The 20,836-nt window shown below is 38.6% G+C and overlaps 5 protein-coding genes across 5 annotated transcripts; 3 read left to right on the plus strand and 2 right to left on the minus strand.

The window, feature by feature from the left end:
- Positions 1-323: 323 nt before the first annotated feature.
- On the plus strand, positions 324-2,489 carry K460DRAFT_413841 (uncharacterized protein; the record flags this gene model as incomplete). The annotated part of the gene is made up of 1 exon (XM_040937632.1): positions 324-2,489. One exon carries the CDS (start codon positions 324-326, stop codon positions 2,487-2,489), a length of 2,166 nt encoding a protein of 721 aa, XP_040789596.1.
- A 1,013-nt stretch (positions 2,490-3,502) lies between these two features.
- Positions 3,503-4,623, minus strand: K460DRAFT_363147 (uncharacterized protein). The gene is made up of 2 exons (XM_040932768.1): positions 4,495-4,623; positions 3,503-4,323 (listed from the first exon to the last, which is right to left on the minus strand). Exons 1-2 carry the CDS (start codon positions 4,574-4,576, stop codon positions 3,674-3,676), a joined length of 732 nt encoding a protein of 243 aa, XP_040789597.1. The 5' UTR covers positions 4,577-4,623; the 3' UTR covers positions 3,503-3,673.
- Positions 4,624-4,736: 113 nt separating this feature from the next.
- On the plus strand, positions 4,737-7,158 carry K460DRAFT_52119 (uncharacterized protein). The gene is made up of 7 exons (XM_040938488.1): positions 4,737-4,912; positions 5,017-5,073; positions 5,149-5,193; positions 5,247-5,255; positions 5,329-5,412; positions 5,467-5,751; positions 5,803-7,158. The coding sequence occupies exons 1-7, from the start codon at positions 4,909-4,911 to the stop codon at positions 6,939-6,941; spliced, it is 1,623 nt and encodes a 540-aa protein (XP_040789598.1). The 5' UTR covers positions 4,737-4,908; the 3' UTR covers positions 6,942-7,158.
- A 623-nt stretch (positions 7,159-7,781) lies between these two features.
- On the plus strand, positions 7,782-9,332 carry K460DRAFT_363149 (uncharacterized protein). Its single transcript, XM_040932769.1, has one exon. It carries the CDS (start codon positions 8,007-8,009, stop codon positions 9,225-9,227), a length of 1,221 nt encoding a protein of 406 aa, XP_040789599.1. The 5' UTR covers positions 7,782-8,006; the 3' UTR covers positions 9,228-9,332.
- Positions 9,333-9,707: 375 nt separating this feature from the next.
- Positions 9,708-20,468, minus strand: K460DRAFT_374193 (uncharacterized protein; the record flags this gene model as incomplete). The annotated part of the gene is made up of 2 exons (XM_040934645.1): positions 9,708-10,654; positions 19,898-20,468. The coding sequence occupies 2 exons, from the start codon at positions 20,466-20,468 to the stop codon at positions 9,708-9,710; spliced, it is 1,518 nt and encodes a 505-aa protein (XP_040789600.1).
- Between the last annotated feature and the right edge of the window lie 368 nt (positions 20,469-20,836).

The raw sequence follows: 20,836 nt of genomic DNA on the forward strand, positions 1-20,836 counted from the left end.
CTGCTCGGTTGTTCCTCCGGCGTTGTCTTAACGTCGACGTGTTGCGTTCGAAGTTTTTCAATCGTTCGTCGTCCGGTCAATGTGAATACGCCAATGCGACCACCACGTCATGTCGATATCGCCGCTCTTCACGTCCAACTTACAGTTCATAAGAGGCCGATTTCGATGTTCGAATCTAGATCTACGCAGCCAACCACTTCCAGAGCTCACGGACTTTGGAGGGAAACCATCTCAGCTTCTTAATCACAATTATAACGCTCTCTCTAGTTGACATTCGCCTCTTGAACTCGCATATGTTTCGATCATCTCCCTCACTCTTTAGTATGTCACATTTGAAAAAGAGCAAACGCAAGTCTACTCCTCCAGGAACGCAGAGTCCGACTTCCCAACGACCACAGTCCTTTTCACAGCGTCTCTCATCTGGTTTCTCTTCGATGATAACTAATCTTCCTCGACGAAAATCGACCCCAAAACATGATCCAACGCAACGCTCGACCACGGCACCCAATCCATTTCGCCCTGGCACCCAAGGTAGGGCCATTGGCAGTTCAGGGCTCCTTGGTAGTCAGCACAAGCTCATCCCTGGAATTGATATTCCGACGCTTGCAGATGCCGACAGCCCATGTCCGTATGATCCAAGCAGCTACCACTCCTTTCCAAGCATCGAACAATCCCGCTACGATTTCTGCGGGCTGAAACCTCCTTTGAGACCGACTTCTGGCATACCACCCTCCTGCCGGCCGTGTAGTAAATGTCGGTCAAAGAGTCCATTTGCGCATATTGCCTGTGGTCGTAAACCATCTCGTAATGAAAACAGGACCAACCCTGCGATTTGGAGCAGTCCTGCACAACTTAGGGAGGCTTCTTTGTCTCCTGAAGAAGGTCCGCGACTAGTTCCAGCTGCGGTTGCTGCGAGAAGAATTGGGAACCCGCCGAGAAGGGCTCCACTTCCTGTGCCCCGTTTACCTGCGGCGAGAAACCCCCGTCCAACCTACAACTCGCATGGCCCACATTCTGTGGAGCAAGGGCCTGTCATCACAGGCACAGCTGTCATTGTGTCGAATATAAGGGATGATAGAGACTTGAAAGTGAGATCAGCTAGCCCCAGGCTCCACCATATACATGGCTTACCGAATGCAAAGGACTATCCGTACGTGCATAAACGCGAAGTTGAAGGGCACTTGGCCGCTCTCCGTGCTGGTTCACCGAGTCCGTTAAGACTGAGAGTAGATCGACCTAGCTCAGCCAACACTTTGCCTGCTGTTGCGGACTACTCAGAAACAGTTTTCTACGGTCGCCCTATCTCTTCTGCTTCTGCCAGACACTCTGACGTTCAACGATCATTGTTCCCTTCACAACCACAGTTAACAACGTTAACGATTCAGCGAGTGGAGGCTACTGGGAGAGTGGTTGTAGGTAACACGAGGCGTGAGCGACCTACAAGTTTGAACATGGAGCTGGAAAATAACGAAGTGTACCGAAGGCGTTCACCACCACCACGAACCCAAGCCGGATATTATCGACCAACGAGATCTATTCCTCAACCCTCTGAAAGCCAGTCTACTTCCAGCAGTCCAGAAACAAGTGCTACACCGAAAGTAGGCGGTAGACGCCTAGAACTCAAAGGTGGGTCCCAAAGTACAGCATCAAGACTGAGAGGGGGCAGCGCAGGGAAGCGATCACCAGAGCAAAACTGCGGCTTCAAACTGAAGACGTGGCTCTTGACTGGGTCGTGTCTTTCCCATAGTAGCGACGTAGATAGCGACGCTGATCTCCCACCTTCACGCACTCCTGACCCAGCGAGTGTAGTCCGAGCCAGTAAAAGGGCATGTGGAAGGGTTCCTCTACCAGCCCACATCTCGAGGGGTGGCCACGGAGCGACATCTTTACAATTAGCAACCGTCCTTGGGACTGATTCACACAACCATGCCCTACCCCACATGTCCTACCTCCGACGCCCCCCATTGTTTCGCAAACACGCAGACTCACTAATTAACAAGCCCGGCATCTCTAAATCCCCTTCTCTCAACAACCTGAGCCCTCATCTCCGAGGCGGTGCCGGCTCATCCTCGTGTTTGCTAGACACAGATCGTCTTCCACCAACGCTCTGCTGGCTTGCAGGCGGCAGAGGAAAAAGACCATACACTGTTGCCTCGTGGAAGAAGGGCAGGCCGAAGAAACGAGCAGGTGGGCTGCTGGGCATGGCGATGTATGGGGTGAGGGCGGGTATGGATTACGCTAAAGAAGGCGACGGAGGAGACCAAGTTACAGCAGCGGGGGAGTCAAAGGCGGGGTCTGTCAAAGAAGGTACTGACGGCATGGAATCGGTGGAGGATAGCTCAAAGTCGCCCGCAAGTCACCTAAGCTCAAGTTCAAGCTCAGGGTCTGCGAGGGCTATGCATTCGCCATCAGCAAGTAACGTTGCGCCCGCTGCACAGAATGAAGATGCTAAAAGTGATATCGCGCCAGAAGCTAATAACATTGTATAAAGCTACTATATATAAGGCTCCTAAAGATGCGCTACTTAGGGACTGCTGCAGTAGCTAGCTTGTATAGTTTTAGGATTGTATACTCTGCGCTTTTACGCGACAAACCTTTGTTAATATACCTTCACATGATAGTTCCGTATAATACATATAGATAGAATAAAAAAAAGAAAGCGGGAAAACAGCAAAAAAGCACACTCCCCGAAGGGAGTGCGACGTAAACCGGGCGATGCCACTTTGGAATCCCAGTTTTCCGTTCGCACTCAGGTTTGAGTGGGATTCGAACGAGCGCACAGGTGACGGCGGTCTGGCGGGATTAACCCGGGTGCCAGGAGTGAGGAACGCTCACTACGGGTCCCGCCTCTCGACCTTCAGCTGGGCTGCTTGTTTGATGAGAGTAGGCCGGAATAAATTCAGTATATAGGCGGTATAGGTAAACATGAGGGTCTTTGGTGCGGGGCGGTGCGACGGCCATCATTTCAGGTGAAGGCGCGCGTGCGTTTGCGTTTGCGTGCCGTGTGGTTTCTCCGACGCCGGCGATGACGAGGTAAGGTGAAGCGAGACGGATGGTAATGGGAGTGATGATGAGATTGTGTGATCTCTGCATTCGTGAGAGTATCGACGTGCCGTGTGCTAGCATGTTTGACCTAGGGCGTGTCGTCGAACGAGATGAGCGACGCAGTCTGAAGGCCTTTAGACACCTTTGGTGTTTCTGCTTTAAGGACTCAGAGTCTATAGCAGCGTCCCAGGCTGTAGCAAGTGAGGAAGAGTTCTAGGTCACTACCATGTATTTTGTCGCGCCAGCGGTGACTGTGCTTCTTGTATCCAAGACCGCCACGAAAGAACAAAGTACAGTGTGAATGCAGAAGTAACTACGAGATATTAGCATATCGAGGAATCGCTGTTCGAAATGGTTGTCACTACCACGTAGATGTAGTGTATGCCAAGACAGTGAATGATGATGATGTGAAAAGTGACAAACGAGACAGGGCGACTGATGGCCACACTGCGGACAGGAGATAGTGAGACCTGAAACTGAACATGTGGTCAAAGCTTATGCTGATAGATGTCGCATGCCGAAATTGTCACAGACAGACAAAAGTTTACAGAGAAAATCTAAGAAGACATCGAAACATCTTACGTCATCACTCCGAGCTATGAAAATGACTCCTGGCAGTGGCTGGACCTCACTCCTTCTCTGGTACTTGCTCCGGTGCTTGCTTGGTCTTCTCCTGCACTTCCATTGCCTTTGCCTTTGCCCTGAACCCCTCGATCCGGTCATCAATGATTGCTATCTCTGCCTCGACCTTCAAAAGTTTCTCTTGCATCAAGCTGACATACTCCTCATCGCTAAGCACAGACATGGGACTCCATTTGCTCTTGGCGATTCTTTGCATAAAATTTTCTTTTGGCGAGTCTCCCCCTTTTTCTCTTAATTGCGCCTGCTCCCGGAGCTCACTAGAGTTCCTGGCATCGAGGTAGTTGTAGCCGTGCTGCCCCGCCCAGCCAAAGAGAGTGAACATGATGGTGCCTGGGATCACATTCTGAGGTCCTCGAAAGAGAAAGCCTAGACTGAAGCCAGTGCATGCGCCCGCTATGGTTGAGGCGCGGACCTTGTCCTTCAGGGTGGGGTTGAGATCATTGCGAAGATGAGAGGGTACTCCACGAGTGATGTTCCACCAGTTCAGTAGGCCATCTTGGTTGAGGACCGAAGTCCGGGCGGCCCAGAAAGTAGTGCCGATGGCGAACCATTGCGCTCCTGAGATGACTGAGAAGAGGACGGGAGTCTGGGTGCGGAGAGTGCCATAGAAGGCGCCAATGACGGTGCCGGGAATTGCTGAGAATGGTTAGATGACTTGATGATTGGAAGGCATGGACGGGGGTCAGAAGGGAAGAGGAGAAGAGGCATAAGGATGTGTTGAGGCCCGGCGTCTAAGCTCAATGTAGGGGCATGTATGTGGGAACACGTGATGAGGCAATGTGTCTGGTGTCGATGGAGTGTACGTACCAGCGGCTCCACCAACCCATGCCGCGTTGCGGGCGACATTTAGGGGTTGCGTCACATGCTGCGGGTCATGCTGCGTGTTCATGGCTCTCTCATTGATGCCATTCGCCGGTCCTGTGGTGCGATGCGGTGCGGTACAGTGCAGTGCGTGCAGTGCGTGCAGTGCAGTGCAGTGCCGTGTGCAGTCGGGGGCTCGGCGTTCGTAATGTTGCTGGTCGTGGTTGATTTTCCATGACTAAGCGGCTTCGCACTTTCCACGACCTTTGAGATTTCCGTGGTGGGCTCCACTTTGTAACGCCCAACGAGTCCAAGTAGCACCTTACCACGCCCACGACTCTCTGAAGAACCAATTTCGCCTTCACTACCTCTCCACACTGCGCGCGGAATTCGACTGCGCGTTGCCTAGAAACCGCAATCATGGGTAGGCAGCCTTCCCGGTGTGTGCGGAAACGGCAGGCGGCGTCCCTCGCCCCGCTCTGCACCGCGACGAATTTGATGAACCCAGGCTAATGCCCCTACTTGCAGCGCCCAAGAAGAAGGAACAGCAGAAAATGTCCCTGGGAGACTTCCTTGTTGACCAAAGTACGCCCCGCAACCTCCCCCTCCCCCTCCCCCACATCGGGTCGGCCGCGAGGGCAGAAGACTGACAGACAACAGCGCTGGGATCATGGGCTGACGAGATGGAGGATGCGCCAATGCCTGGTGAGTGGGATACATCCGTCTCCTCGAGTCTCTGCAAGTACTAACTCTGACAGGAGCAGCTGGTAAAGACTTCCCCGCCAAAATTCCGACCCGCACGGAATCCCCACTCATGTCAGTATACTCACACTTTGTTAGGTGGTGCCCGCGCCGGCTATGGAGGCGACAGGCCCTCGTACGCCTCGAGTGGTGGCTTTGGTGACCGCAGCACCAGCAGCTTTGGTAGGCAGCCGCCCAAGACGTTCCCCATGTGTGTGCGCTAATGTCTATTCACAGCCGACCGTGGCTTCGCAGTACGCGAGCAACTCCCCCTCCCCTCGAAGCCGCCGTATACCGCCCATCTGGGCAACCTGTCCTTCGACGCCACCGACGGTGACGTAAACGACTTCTTCACCGGTTGCGACGTCACCAACGTGCGCATTGTCGAGGACAAGCTAGACCGAAAGCCCAAGGGCTTCGGCTACGTCGAGTTTGGCACCGTCGAAGGGCTGAAAAAGGCTCTTGACCTGTCTGGCACGCAGTTCCAGGGCAGAAACGTCCGGGTCAGCGTTGCAGAACCACGTACGTGTCGCATTTACATGTCGGTCGAGTAAGACACTGACAGCTTGGCAGCCAAAGACCGCCCTGAGACCAGGGAAATCACAGATTGGACACGAAAGGGACCCCTTCCAGATCTTCCCGGCCAGCGCCGCACATCCGACCGAGGCGGCTTCGGGTCTAACCGTGAACGTGGCTTTGATGCAGGATCTGATGCGGGTAGTGAGCGCGGCGGTGAACGCCGCCGCCCTCCTCCTTTTGCAGGTGATGGCAAGGAGCGCGACTTCGGAAACTGGGAGCGAAAGGGACCGCTTTCTCCATCTGCTGCTTCAGCCGGGCCTCCACGGGAGGGCGGCAGGCCGCGAACCTTTGAAGGAGCACCCCGCGAGGGGCGTCGTCAGTCTCCAGCTTGGGGTGAGGGTCAAGGAGGCGAGGGCTCTCGTGGACCGCGCCGCGAGTTCCAGCCTAGCGAAAGGCCGCAACAAGATAGGCAACCGACTGCTCCTGAGCTCGACAACCAGTGGCGCACCAAGATGCGCCCTGATGCGCCTGCTCAGTCTCCCACAGCCACACCTGACGCCAGTGTTCCCTCTTCTCCAGCACCTCAACCCGCTGCACCTGCCGGTCGTCCCCGACTGAACTTGGCCAAGCGAACTGTCTCTGAGGCTCAACCTGCGCCAGAGACACACTCAGACAAGCCAAATCCATTCGGCGCCGCTCGTCCCATTGATACCGCTGGGCGCGAGAAGGAAATCGAAGAGAAGAGGCAGCTCGCGATACGCCAGAAGAAGGAGGCGGATGACAAGGCTCGCGAGGAGAGGAAGGCAAAGGAAGCTGCGGAGAAAGCAGCATCAAAGGACTCGGCTCCTGCGACCCCGACCGAAAAGAAGAAAGAGGAAGGTGGAGAAGAGAAGCCACGCGCCAATTTCGAGATTCTCCAGCGAGTTGAAGAGGGCGGTGATTCCGCGGGCCAAGATGAGGACGCTGACGGCGAGATTGTCGATGACAAGGGTGTGAAGCCACAGGAAGCTGTGCGCGACCCACCAAAGGCCGAAGCTTCGTGGAGGCGGAAGTCTAGCACTCCCGCTGCGCCAGCCGAGACTACCACTGAGGCTGTCGAGGACGACGGTTGGAGTACCGTTACCAAGCCCGTGAAGAGCGCGAAGAACAACCGTCGCGGAGGAGGCGCTCCAGCTCGTGCTATTGCGTCTTAGGTGGACGTATCTAATGGCTGAAACTGGCCCTTCCTGCCCTTTTACTCCCGTTTTTGTATTTGGGATGATCGCAGCGTCGCGCATATTTTACGGCGTGGTGGTGTCCCTCTCATTCTAGGGCTTTACTGTCTGTTCAGTTCATGGACAGCTGTGTTTTGTTTGGGGTTTCTTTCAACATCATTGCATTCAACACGACTGACGGCGGCACCTCTACGACTTCCATTTACAGATCCTTCAAGAGTCTGTCAGCCATACCCGAACATATTTCGGTCTTTCGCGCTCCTCGCTTCTCAAAAGTTACGGTTTCCGACTTGCAACGTTGCCTTGTTCCTTATGTTCGGATTCTGCAAAATGTAGGGCATTTCATCCTTGCGAAGATCTCCTCTCGGATACCATACCGTCTCTGGGTGGTGAGGTAACCTGGAATCCGCTCATGCTTGCTGTTATGGTGATGAACCTCGACGAGATCATGTATGTTTCAAAATTAGATGATAAGAGGGCTCAGGCATGTACCTACTTGCAGGTTAGAATATCAAATGGGTTATCCACTCCACTGCTAGATGTTTTAGTTGCTTGCTTGTTCTTGTTTGCTATACAAGTTGTGACTTTTCGCATGCTTTGTTCAGGAAATATGATTGACCCCAAGCCGCCTCCTCTCATATAAACCTTAAACACATCGATGCCGACATTAAAACCCTGTAAGACAAGACAGCCACTAAAAGACGTTGGTGTTCGCCCGTTACGTAGATCGCTCCTAGACCAGGTTCAGCCTCTTATGATCCTTGCTCATGCGCCCCCTCATACGTCAGACGTGCCCAGCTCCGTGTCCGACCTCGATATCTTGATTTGACTTTAGACATCCTCCACATCTTTCAAGCTCTACTTGCGTGCCCTGTTTGCTCGAATCTTCGCATATACTGTTTGAGGAAGCACCCTGCAGTTTCCAAAACGAATTTCCAAAGTCAACACTGGTGATTAAGCCGTGGCGTGCGGAAGGAGATACTCGAAAATCTGCCAAAAATTATCTGATCCATTCTTGAAATTTGCTGTAGAATCAGAAATTCAATGGCATCCAAGCCGTTATCGCCCGGGCCTACGTCGACAACGACCTCGTCAGCAAAGCAAGCCAGATCGAGGAAGGCTGCCAGCTCGAGCCAATCTATGGAGGGCAATGCAGGAAGAGCAGGATCAGCGGGTGGCATTGTACTGGAGAAAGATCAAGGGGTGAAGAGTACGAGCACGGCGAAGCTAGCAACGAAAGCTCCTTCTAACTTGGCCGTGAAAGATGTGGCATCAGAGGCGACGACTACAGCAAACAAGCCACGACGCAAGCCTAGGAAGTTGAACAAGGAGCCTACGTCTACTCCAGCTCAGCAAGCTGTGAATACGTCTACACTTGAGCGAAAACCGGAACCGACATCCGAGCTCGAGGCACTTAAATCTCGTGTGAGAGGATTAGAGGCTAAAGTAGAGGAGTTGTATAATACTGGTGGAGACGTACGACCAGCACGCTCACCACGTCGGCGCGGCAAAGGTCGCAAGGGTTCCTCTGCTACTCAGGTCCCCACCATCAACAACGCTGCCAAAGTACAGGAGGTTGAAGATGACGAAGAAGAAGCAGACGAAGAGCTCGTCCGTCTGGAAGGAGAACTGGAAGTCGCACGTCAGGACTTGGAGTCGTTCCGCCCGCGCAACAAGCGAACTGTCTCGCAAGAGGATGATGATGTGGAAGAAATACCACGCAGTGGCGAAGGCTTGGAGGAAAACAAAGGCGTTGGGAACAGACACGTAACCCTCTCAGGCAGCTACCGCATCCCACTCCCCACGAATGTCAGCATGGACGATGTCAAGACCATCCAAAGCGGCGTCTCGGCGGCTCAGAGCGTAGCGAGAGGTTTCCTTGACCAACGAAGAGCAGCGGCGGCTTTGCGGGAACAACAAACCCCTATCTCCAAAGCGTCAAATTCGCAAGCTTCCTCCGCACCCAAGCGACCGAAACCCAAATCTATGAGCTCTTCGATGGAAGTGTCTGTCGACAATAGTGCCGGAAAGCAGAGCTGGAGCGACTGGATCGGCGGCTACAGCGTGGCCATCTCCCGAGCCGTCAACAAGATTGAGCACGAGGCTGCAGTAGAAAGTCAGAACGCGGGGGGCGCAAGTGCGGCCAAAGCGCCCGCGCAGACGGGTCGGACGGGAAGTGCGCCTTCGTCGAAGAAAAATGTTGGGGGAAGGAGGTCAGCGCCAAAGGCAAAGGTGGGTAATGAGGCACAGGAGTTGATGAGCTAGGCTGGACAGTGTCTTGTAGCGTATACGGTTCTTCACGTCGACTATAGGGTCTTGTACATTATCGCGAGCTAAATTTACACAAATACGATTTTATATACGCCGGGAGCAGCACAGGAGTATTATATGCACTGGGAAGATAGAACTAATTCCCTACACATGCTACCTGTAAACGCTCATGTATTATTGTCTTGGTCTTCTATGTATTACTGCAACGAACAGCATGAGTTGTTAATAATAGGTAAGACCCGGCAAATTCGAGTAAACTAGATTTAGTATATTGAAAAGGTCCTAAGTAAAGAACCGAGCATAGCAATAGTAAAGGCTGTAAAAAGGTAGATAGAAAAGCCAAGGTGAAAATGAATTACAAAAAGTATAAAATTAGACCTTTTCACTTCTCGAGGCTATATAAAATGGGAAGGCCGGTAATTGCGCATAACCCATAACCAACGCTGCACAATTGAGCTCACCAATTGCCCATTGTCAACCGTTAAGATCTTTCCCTTCGCCTCCGTCATCTTCCTCTTCGTCATCGTCGCTTCCAACGTCTGCCTGACTGCTAATAGCAGTCATTCCCTGTTCATCGTATGCGCTTGACCTTGCATCCTCATTTGTAGGTAGAGCTGTACGCCCCATGATTTCGTCTTCGTTACCAGTGGCACCGCCTCGCTCGCGGAGCTGCGCTTTCAGCGTTTCGAGAATGACACCCATTCTCGACCTGAGATCTGGATTCCAGACTTTGCTCAACTGACCCTCCATCTCCTGGATCCGAGTTCGTAACTCTTCGGCTTCTTTGTCTTCCTCCTCCACCTCCTCATCTTCCTCCTCCGTAGTGTTTCCAGGGCCGGCTTCGACTTCAATATCGTTTCCAAATGCTTGGGCAAAGTCTACCGCCATTTTGCGGTTGCTGATGGCGAAGATGACAGCCTCAACTTCAGGCCAAGTCTCCCTTCCCAGAGTGCCTTTGCCTTTGCTACTAGTAGGGTTGGTTGCACCGTCGAGGACCTTCCTCCACGCCCTCGCAACATCTGGGACGGGATTGGCATAAGCACCGCAACCCCATGCACCAAGGACCAGCTTCTTCGCCCCCTTGCTCGCAGCGATGCGAAGCACCGCACGCATCTTCGCCTCCACCATCTCCGCATCCTTACGCCCCAACCGCTTCGCCCCAGCTCCGTCGTCCTCCAAGTCCGGGAATCGAAGCATGCCCGCTGATATGACATCAATCCAATACTTCTCACTAGGCCCTAGTTCGCCCTTGCTATTGTCGAGAGGGAGATGAGACCCTAGAACGAGCACGTCCGATGTCCAAATGCCGCCGAGCTCAGGGAGACGGTAGAAGGACTCTTTGAGCGATGGAAGTAGCGTTGTACGTGTGCAGAGGGTTTCTTCTTGCGATGTCGCGCCAGTGAGTACGCCGCCATGTAGAACTGAAGAAAGGTGATCGTATTAATAATATTCTATATGTAGGGGGAAGCTATGTTTATATACAGAGGGGAGTAAAACTAGAGTAAGCTAGTCTATATACAGACTAGCGTGTTAGGCATATAATAAATTACGTATTAGGAATCTAAATTAATAGCCCCCCTAAATCCTAACACAGGATAAAATATAAAGAAGGAAAGAATAGCAGCCTTATAGTATTATACTATAACGTATTACACAGGTGAGTTAGTCGCCCGGTTAAGTTAGTTATAATGCTAAAACTTTACTAAAATTAGTACTATACACAATAGTATAGTACTATAAAAAACTATAGTAGTAAATTATAATAAGCTAATTTATTTAAAAACTACTTTTACTTTTTGCTTATATATTCGCGTATTATACCTAGCTTTACTATAATATTTATAGCGCCTTTAAAAAGGCTTACCTACTTTAGTATACACTTACTTTTTTGCCTTTTTCTTATTACTACGCGCTTTAAACTCTTTTAGAATTATTAATTAAAAACTGTTTTTTACTATAAGGGTCTCTTTTTTTTATACTTGCTTTTTTTTATATAATTTTTATTATATAGCAGCCTTATTAGCTGCTTAAAGCTTAGCAATTTTTTTTTACACTAATATAAGTTTATGCGCGACTATAGCTGCACTTTTTAAAACTTTTTTAAAAGCTTTAACTATTAAAGTAAAAAAACTATTTAAGTGCCTTTAAATTTTTATCTTAACTAGCATTAATTAAAACTTAAATTTTAAAGTATTGCTTAGTATTTTTAACTTCTAAGGACTATTTTTAATAGTAAGTAGTAGTAAAGTACGCAACTAAATATTAAGTTTTAATATTATAGCTTTAAAATTAAAAAAAACTAAACTAGCGCTTCTAAAGCTATTTAAGATATTACTCTTTATAATAGTAGCATTAAAAGCTAGTTTAAAGTATAGTAAAAACTTAATTTTAGTAATATAGTTAATGCTATTGCGTATTAGCTTTTTAGCTTAGCACTTATATACTTTTTTTAAAGGCATAAAATAACTTATATTAAGTAGCTATAGCAGGTGCAACAAATATAAAAGTATATAAAAAGTAATAATTTTTTATTTTTTATAGTACTGCTAGAATTAGACTAATGCGTAGCTCTTATAACTATTAATAATAAATAAATAATAAGTACTAATAACTTTTTCTTTAGTATGCTTATTAAAGTGCTTTAATTACTTAAAAGTAAGCTTATTTATTATCTAGCTATTCTTAGAAACTATAATAACTTAATTATAGGGTAAGCTATTCTTTTTATACTAGGCTAAGAGGTAGTTCTTGCCTATAAAAATAATAAAAAGTAAAATAGCCTACTTTATTGCGTTAATGCTTTAAATTACTATTACCTATTCTTAATTACCCTGCTGCACTATTTTTAGCTATCCTTAATAGTTAGTATTTAAGACAATAGTTTTATATAATATCTAGCCTATTATAAAGCCTGTCTTATTAAAGTTATATATATTTTTATTTTAAATACTATGCTTAGCTTTTATATTTTTTATAAGTTAGAACTAGCCTTATATAAGCTTAAGATCTTTATATAAAGCTCTTTAGTAGTTATACTTTTAAAAAGTTTTAGTACTAAGCTATAAATATTATTTAATAAACGTGCTAGCCTAGTTCCTACTAATAAGTAGTTGCCTATATTTAGCTAGCAAAGTATTAGCTATATTATTTATAGCAGCTAGTTAAGGCAGAAATCCTTAGTTTTTAAAGTAGAGTATATACTAGGCAATTACTTCTTTTTTTATTAAAAAAAGCCTTATCTTATTAGGCCTAGTATTATATTATAGAAGCTTTCCTTTTAATTAATTACTAAATATTGTTTAAAAAATGCTATAAATCCGCGCAGCTTTTTGTTAAGAAAAATTTGCATTATATTTTAAAGCCTAAACTATAAGCTATATTTAGTTTTTTTTTTAAAAAAATTATATATTGTTGTGTTAAAGCATCGCGTTTAATAGTAAAGAACTACTAATTTTAGTAGGGTCTTAGTATTATAACTAACTTAACTAGGCAACTAACTCGCCTGTGTAATACGTTAGTAAGAGTACTTTATATTAAAATTATAATTTGTATGCTGTTTGCTATAGCAAAGCTATATAAAGTTATAATTATACGCTTCTTTTTTATAATTATAATAGTTATAAATTCTAATATAGTTAAACTATACTTTTATATAGTCTTTTGTAATACTATAAGTAGTATAAAACTATTTAAACTTTAAAATTTAAATACGCTTAGCGTTTTCTTAAGCTTGTTCTTGCTATAATATATATATAATAAAATACTACTCTGCTTTATAAAGCTTGTAGTTATAAATAATAACATTATTTATATTTATACTAAGTAGGTTAAAAAAAGTACTTATAGCAAGTGCCTAGTTAATAAAACTAATATTCTAGCAGACTGCTTTAAACTTAATAAGGTCTAAAGCTTTTATAAGTATATTAGCAGGATTTTCTTTATTACTAATTTATTTAATTATAATAGAATTTTGTTAAATATAATCGCAGAAAAAATAATAATAAAAATTAATATACTTACTACATTAGTAAAATTCTAAGTTTTTAGCAAGCTTAATAGCTAATTAATTATTAACATATATAAGCACTGTGTTAAAGTAAATACTTATATTAAAATTGTTAATAAATAACTTAATCTATATAGCTTTTTTTTATAGTTTTGCTAAAAGCTATATATTCTGCTTTATATATAGACTAGGCTATAACTTTCTATATAATAAATAATTATAAAATAGGACTTCCTGCTAGCATAAAAATATAGCTAGTAGTAAAATATTAAAAATTAGGATATTTAGCCTAGTTAGCGTTAATATAGCCTAAAAGCTAAAGTTCCTATTTTTTGTATATAATACTAATTTTATAAATACTATTTATATAGGCGTACGCTCTAATTATTACATTTATATAATATTATATTAGATTGCTATTAAAATGTCTATAAAAAAACGCAATATAGGCTAGGTTAACGCGCATTATAACTAATAAGTAGTTAAAAAAACTAAATTTTTAAAAATATTTTTTTTTAAAAGCAAAAGTAGTAATATTATTATTATCTTACTTTAACTTAACGCGATAATTATACAGAATTTTAGTAATAGCTATATTGCTAAAATTATAGTAATTAAAAAGTTGCTAAATATATTTAGCTTAGTAAATTTTTATTATATTTATGCTTTATTTAATATACATTCTTAAATACAGAGCATTAAAGTTTTTTAATGTAATAGTAAAAGTATTAAATAGTTTATTTTTAAATATATTAATACTATTTTAGTGCAGAGCGTAGATACAAATATTATTAATATAGACTAAAATAATTAGCTTCTGCGTAGTATATATATAAACGTAGCTATTATAAAGTAAAATATAAAAACTTATTTATATAAGCTTTATAATAAGTATTTTATACTATGCATAAGGTGCTTGCACAAGCTTATAAAAAAACTTAAATAACAGCTATATATAGCTAAAAAGTAGCGTAATTAGAAGTAGTAATATATAATAGACTATTTTTTAAAGTATAGCATTAAAAAAAGCAATAGTAATATTAACTTATATACTTATTTATTTAAGTAGTGTATAGATAGCAAGTAGTATACGTATAAATATAAAGCAAGCTATAAAAAAATTTTTTTAGTATAATTAATACTAAAGTGCTATTAAAAATTGCAAGTAATAAGGCGAGCTTTAAACTTAGTAATTTTACTAATTAGTATAAGTTTAACTTTGTAAACTATTTTAATAAAAATAGTTTTTTTATTTTTAAGCAAAAAAACTATTTTATAAACACTTTTTTTAAAAAGCAAATTAAATTTTTTTATTATTGCATTGCGCTATACTTTTACTTTAAGTATTATTATAGCTTTTTTATAGTTACGTAGTGTATAAACAAAAAATGCTATAATAGCTATAAAGGCAAGCTAGTTATATAAATTTTAAAAATTTTTATTAAGCAATATATTACTTTTTATAACTAGTAAATTTGTAAAATTACTATTTAGGTAATTATTAATAGTAATGCTTATATCTAAAGTCTGCCTAAAATTGTATATAGAAAGGGCAAATTAATTAGCCTAAAAAAAGTTTTTATTAAAAATATTTTTATTAAATATATTATTATTATTACTATTGCAAAGTCCTGTAAAACAACTGTCTTTTATAGGTACTTATAATCTAAATCTATGTCCCTTGTATTCTAGATTATAAGTAATAATAAATATTATATATTTATAGCTATTAAGCTTTTTATAAACTATATATACAGCTTTTTTTTTAGTAATAAAAATATTGTCTCTTATTTTTATTATACACATCTATTTGCGTTTATATATATATAAATATTTTATTATTATATACTATATATACAGATAACTTTCTGCGCAGCTTTGTCTAGTAGACTTATAGGCTATGCAGATACTAAATTTAAAATAATTAAGTTTTTTATTAGAGTAGTAAGCTGTTTATATAATATTATTATTACTATAGCATTTATATAAAAAGCTATTACTTATATAAAGTAAGTATAGAATAGCTTAGTTATACTTAAAGTCTGTTCTAATATAGTAATTGCAAAAATTATTGTTTTTATTAGCAAAAGCTGTGTATATATTGCTGTTTGTAATATATATATTATATAAATATTAACTATTATATTATAATAGCTTAAGTATCTAGCAAGGGTTATAAAATTATTTTTTATAATTTTAATATATAGCGCATTATTGCTCTTTAAGTAGTATTTGCTATATATATATTTATACTAGTGTATAGTTTAAATATTTATTAGTTATAGTATAGTAGTTGTATAAAAATTTTATGCATATAAAAGCCTTTGCAGTTTTTTTATATTATCTGCAGCAGTTTTAAATATACTGCTGTTTTTTTATTATAGATAGAATGTACTTAGTATTCTTTTTAGTATACTAATTATATTTTATATTATTACTTAAAGTTAAGCATTTCCTTTATTATATAAAATAGTAAGTATAAATATTATTAATAAGCTTAATAGTTCTAAGTAGCTTAAATAAATTAAGTTTTTTATTATTACTACTATTTACTAAGCTATAACTATCCTTGTCTAAGAATTGTTGTAGTTCTAGAAATATTTTTTAGAATATAAAATTAATAAGTAGTTTATAGCTAGCTATAGTAGTATTATTATTACTAAGCTAAAGCTATAAGTTAGAAATAATATTTTTAAGTAAAATATTATTACTATTATTAAAAAGGCTAAATAAGCTATTTCTATTGCTTTTATTAGTAAAATTAATAATTATATTTTTATTTAGGCAGGTGCTATTATTTTTATTAGTAAAGTTAATAATTATACGTATTTATACAGGTGCATTTAATAATTATATAGTACTATTAAAATATTATATAGTTAATTACAGGTTAGATATAATATTATAAAGTAGTTAGTCTATAGAGTAATTTTTAAAAATGTGTATTCCTAAAATTTAGAAAAAATCTATTTATCTATTTAAAAAACAAAATTTTATAATTTAAGTAAATTTAGAATATAAACTTATACTTAGCAGCTACTTTTTTTTTTACTTAAAATTAGGTTGCCTGTTTATAATTAGGTATATAAAAGTAAAGTAAAATAATAGTAGGAATAAAAAGTAGTATGCTTAAATATTATTTACGTGCTATTTTTTAAAACTATATTAATAGTGCTAGTATATATACTAGTAACAAGTTTAGTCTTTCTAAAAAACAACTTTAGCATTGCTAGTAGTAATAGTTAGTTTAAGCAATATATATAAAGTTATATATATATATTACTTTTTATATTTGCTTTATAAAGTTTTTATTATTAAAAAATTTATTTATAAGAGCAGATAGCGCAAAAAAATAGCTATTAAAAATAGATATAGTATTATTGCTATTATTGCTATTATTATTGTTACTGTCTAACTTAGGTACTGTATCTAGTACCTAGACAGGCTCTTATAGTACGCAGTTATTAATATGCTAACTATAAAAATAAGTATTATTTATACTAGTTATATTATTAATGCGAGCTATAAAAATGCGCTTAACTTATTTAATATTAAAGCACTAGACTTAGCAAATATTTTTACTATCTGCGCATAGAAAATATACAATATATTTTTATAAAAAATAAAGTTTTTATTAAGTAGTAATAGTAACGCAGAATTTAAAAAGCATAGTAATATAAATTTATACTCTTTACGCATTATCTTTGCTAAAATTAGGTTTTTTACTATAAAAAACTTTATAAAAATTTTTTTTATCTTATAGTGCTTTTATAAGAGCTTAGTTTTTTTTATTAATAGCTTTTTATATAGCATATATTTAAAAGCTTTTTAGTAGGGTAGCACTGCGCAGTATTTCTTTAGTATAGTTAATAATAAATTTAATTATATTAAAAGAAAGTGCAAAATTTTTAATTATAGCTAAAGTATATTTATATATAATCTAATAAAAGCGCTTAATTGCGCTAACTATATAGTAAGCGTATAAAATGCTAAATTTAATAGTAATATTTTTACTATTGCAAAAGGCCTAAATAAAGTATTATAGAAATTTATTATTATATTATATACAAATAATAAGTTTGCTGTATTCTATAAATATATATATAATAAGCGTAGTAAAGAGCTTTGCAATTTTATCTTTAATAATAAATAAAATAATTTAAGTAAATTAAATAGTATTATTAATAAAGAATAGCGCATACTTTTTGCCTTTTAGGCTTAGTACAGGATATAGTCTTTATATATCTATAGTAATAAGTTGCTTAAACTTTTTATAGTAATAGTAGGCTAAATTGCAAAAAATTTTATAAAGTGCGCAAATAATATAGCAAATAAAATAAATATTTTTAATTTTAACTTTAATTTGCGTATCTATAATTTTAAATTTTTTATTTACTTTAAGCAGTATCTGCATACTATTAAAACTTAAATAACTAAAATAATAATATTTTAACTAAACTAAGTTATTAAAATTAATAGCAGTAGCAGCAATAGGAAGCGCAGATAAGCGCTAAAACTAAAATATATAAATATTTGCTTAAAAGTAAAGCAGGGTATATATAAACTCTATTTTAATATTTTTTTTATATACTTTTATAGCAGTGCCTGTAACTATAATAATAAAGTTTAACTATATAAAAAATAATAAAAATAGTAAGTTGCAGCATGCTTAAAAGGCATATTATATATTATATAGTTTAAAAATAGCAGATTTGCTATATAAATTAGTAATAATAAATTTAATATTACTTACGCTAATAATATTAAATTAAGATTTTTATTTGCATTTTCTAATAGTTTTTCTATAAGGCTTAAGCTTAAAAAAAAGAAATAAATTATTAGTAATATAATAAAAAGCACTATTATTACAAATCTAATAATTAAAAAAAGTTAGTAGTATTAAAACTGCATATACAGTTTATATAAATAATTTATTAATTTTATTTAAATTTTATATACTTTAACTATTACTATTTGCAATAGCCCCCTTTGTACTTGTTTCTAGCCTATATTTATAATTTTATTATATATTAAATATAAAAAAGCAGTTAGGGGTAAAGTATATATATTTAAAGTTTAAAATATAAAAAAAATTAAAATTAGAATTATTAATTACTATTGCAATTATGCGCTTAAAATAGAAATTATTAGTAATAGTAAAATTAAAATTATAACTATTATTTGCATTTTTAATATTTTTAGTATTTTATTACTTCTTGTAATAAGTAGCTTTAATATATCTAAGTTTGCTATAGCTAATGCACTTAAAAGTATTAGGCTTACTAATATAGTAATAGGTCTTAATAGTATAATTAGTATAGCTATAGTAACTATATATAAAGCTATTATTTATATTATAGTTACTATTTTTGTTATTATTCTTGCTTTTTCTATTACTATTACTCTTGCTGTTATTCTTACTATTACTATTAGTATAGGCATTGCTAGTATTATTAAATTTGTCTTTAGTAGTATTTTAGGCGTCCTTATAATTATTAGCATATTTAGTAATAAAATTTTAGTAGTTTACTTAAGTTTCTTAAGTAATAACTTTCTTTTTAAAGTAAAAAAAGTTCTAAATTTTAATAAAAGTATAGTACTATTATAAGAGAAAAATTTTATTAATTTTATAAATTAAAATAGTATAAGTAAAAAAGCTTTTAGTAATATTAATATTTTTATAATAGTGCTTAAACTTAGCAAAAAGCAGGCAGATAGTAGAAGAATTTATAAGTATAAAAGCGTCTAGCTTTACTTTAGTATAATAAATAATAATTAAATTTAAAATTTAGTAAATTTTAGTAATATTAGCTTAGGCTGTATAAGGCTTTTTTTTCTATTTGTTATTAAGTTTGTCCTAAATATAGTTTTTTATAGCATTTTTAAAAAAATAAAAAGTAGTAAGTAACTTTTTATAATACTTATTATAAAGTTAAAGCTTAGGCTTATAGATTTTAAACTTAGCCTTATACTTAAATTAGGCAGTATTATTATTATTACTAAGCGAAGTAATAGTGCTAAAAAAAAAGTATTAACTTTTAAAAAATAGTATTATAGCTTTAAATATAATTTTAGTGCGTAGGAGAATAAGCTTAATAAGCTTAAAATACTAAACTATAAAACTATTATAGTAGTTAAATAGGCTTTATTAAGTAATAACTTTTCTAAAAATATGCTCTTATTTGTAAAAATTATTAGAACTAGTTAATTTAATAAAATTTTTACTAAGCGCCTACTTAGTATTAACTATAAGTAAAAACATATTTAATATTATATTATACTTAATATAGTAATGCTTTAGTAAGTTAGATAGACGCAGTAGTTCTTAAATAACGTAGTAGTTAGGCAACTTAAGTAAATTAATATAAATACTATAGTTTTAAAGTTAATTTTATAATTAAAAAGTAACTAATATAATTGCGCAATAGTAGCGCAGAAAAAATATAGTTTATTATAGCTAAACTGCGCGTAGGTGCGCAAAGAGGCTTATAACTTATAAAATTAAAAAAAAATAATTATATTAATAATATTTTATATATAAAAAGAAGCTATATTTATATATAAAAGGGAGTAAAACTAGAGTAAGCTAGTCTGTATGCGGACTAGCGTGTCGGGCATATAATGAATCACGTGTTGGGAATCCAAACCAACACGCCACCTGGACGAAGGGGAGAGGCCATGTTGAGGATGCAGACATTAGGGGCCTTCTTGCTCGGGTTTGCCTCGGTGTTACTATACTGTGACGAGAAGGTGAGCATATGTGCAGCTGTGAGGGTATCAGTCGATATTATTCGGATCCTGCGGTCTCTGTCTGGTGATGGTGGTGGCGGTGCAGATGTTACGCTCAGATTTGACAACGCCTCGTCGAGCGAATCAGTCTTCCTCATGCTCTTCCTTCGTCCCTTGCCTCTACTTGTATTTCCATCTCTAAAATCAAAAACCTCTTCACCACCGCCGCCCTTAGCTTTCCGGCGCCCCTGGCCCCTTCTCTTAACATACCCTGCGTCCTCGCCACCATCAACTTCATCCTTAACCTCACCCTTTACAAAAGCTACTGCAGGCCCAGGGTCAACAATCAACTCGCTATCCTCTGCACCTCTCCTTGCTCTTGCATTCGATGCTAACGTCGCTGGTACGACTTTGTTAACAATATGGCGCGCCTGTTTTGCTCTCATGTCTTTCCTGATGGCGGGTGGGGCAAGACCCTGGGATTTTTCTGTTCTGCCCATCGCTGTGGGTGGTCCAATTCTCTAATCGTGGGGGATATACCAGTTTCTTGATGCAACGCCAGTTCCAAGTAGGCATGACTATCTATTTGATTTGGTCCATGTTGGCTGATTTGGGTGGCTGACGTAATCGAGGGTTGTGAGCCTGGGCAGGTTTAGCCGGGCTTAGAAACACGAGTTCAGTTAGACCGAGATTGATATCACCCTGATGTAGCCATCTCTCTCAACTTTGTCATGGTAAATATGTATATAGGAACGAAGATTGTTGTTCCTCAAGAAAGGCGTTGCTGACTACGTGGGTCTACCTCCAATCGAGCTCTGACTTCCACAAACCGACTTTCGTGCAATGCCGTGGAGAGTTATCATCGCTA

Source organism: Cucurbitaria berberidis, assembly GCF_010015615.1.
Source record: "Cucurbitaria berberidis CBS 394.84 unplaced genomic scaffold K460scaffold_2, whole genome shotgun sequence".
In the NCBI taxonomy this organism is placed as follows: domain Eukaryota; kingdom Fungi; phylum Ascomycota; class Dothideomycetes; order Pleosporales; family Cucurbitariaceae; genus Cucurbitaria; species Cucurbitaria berberidis.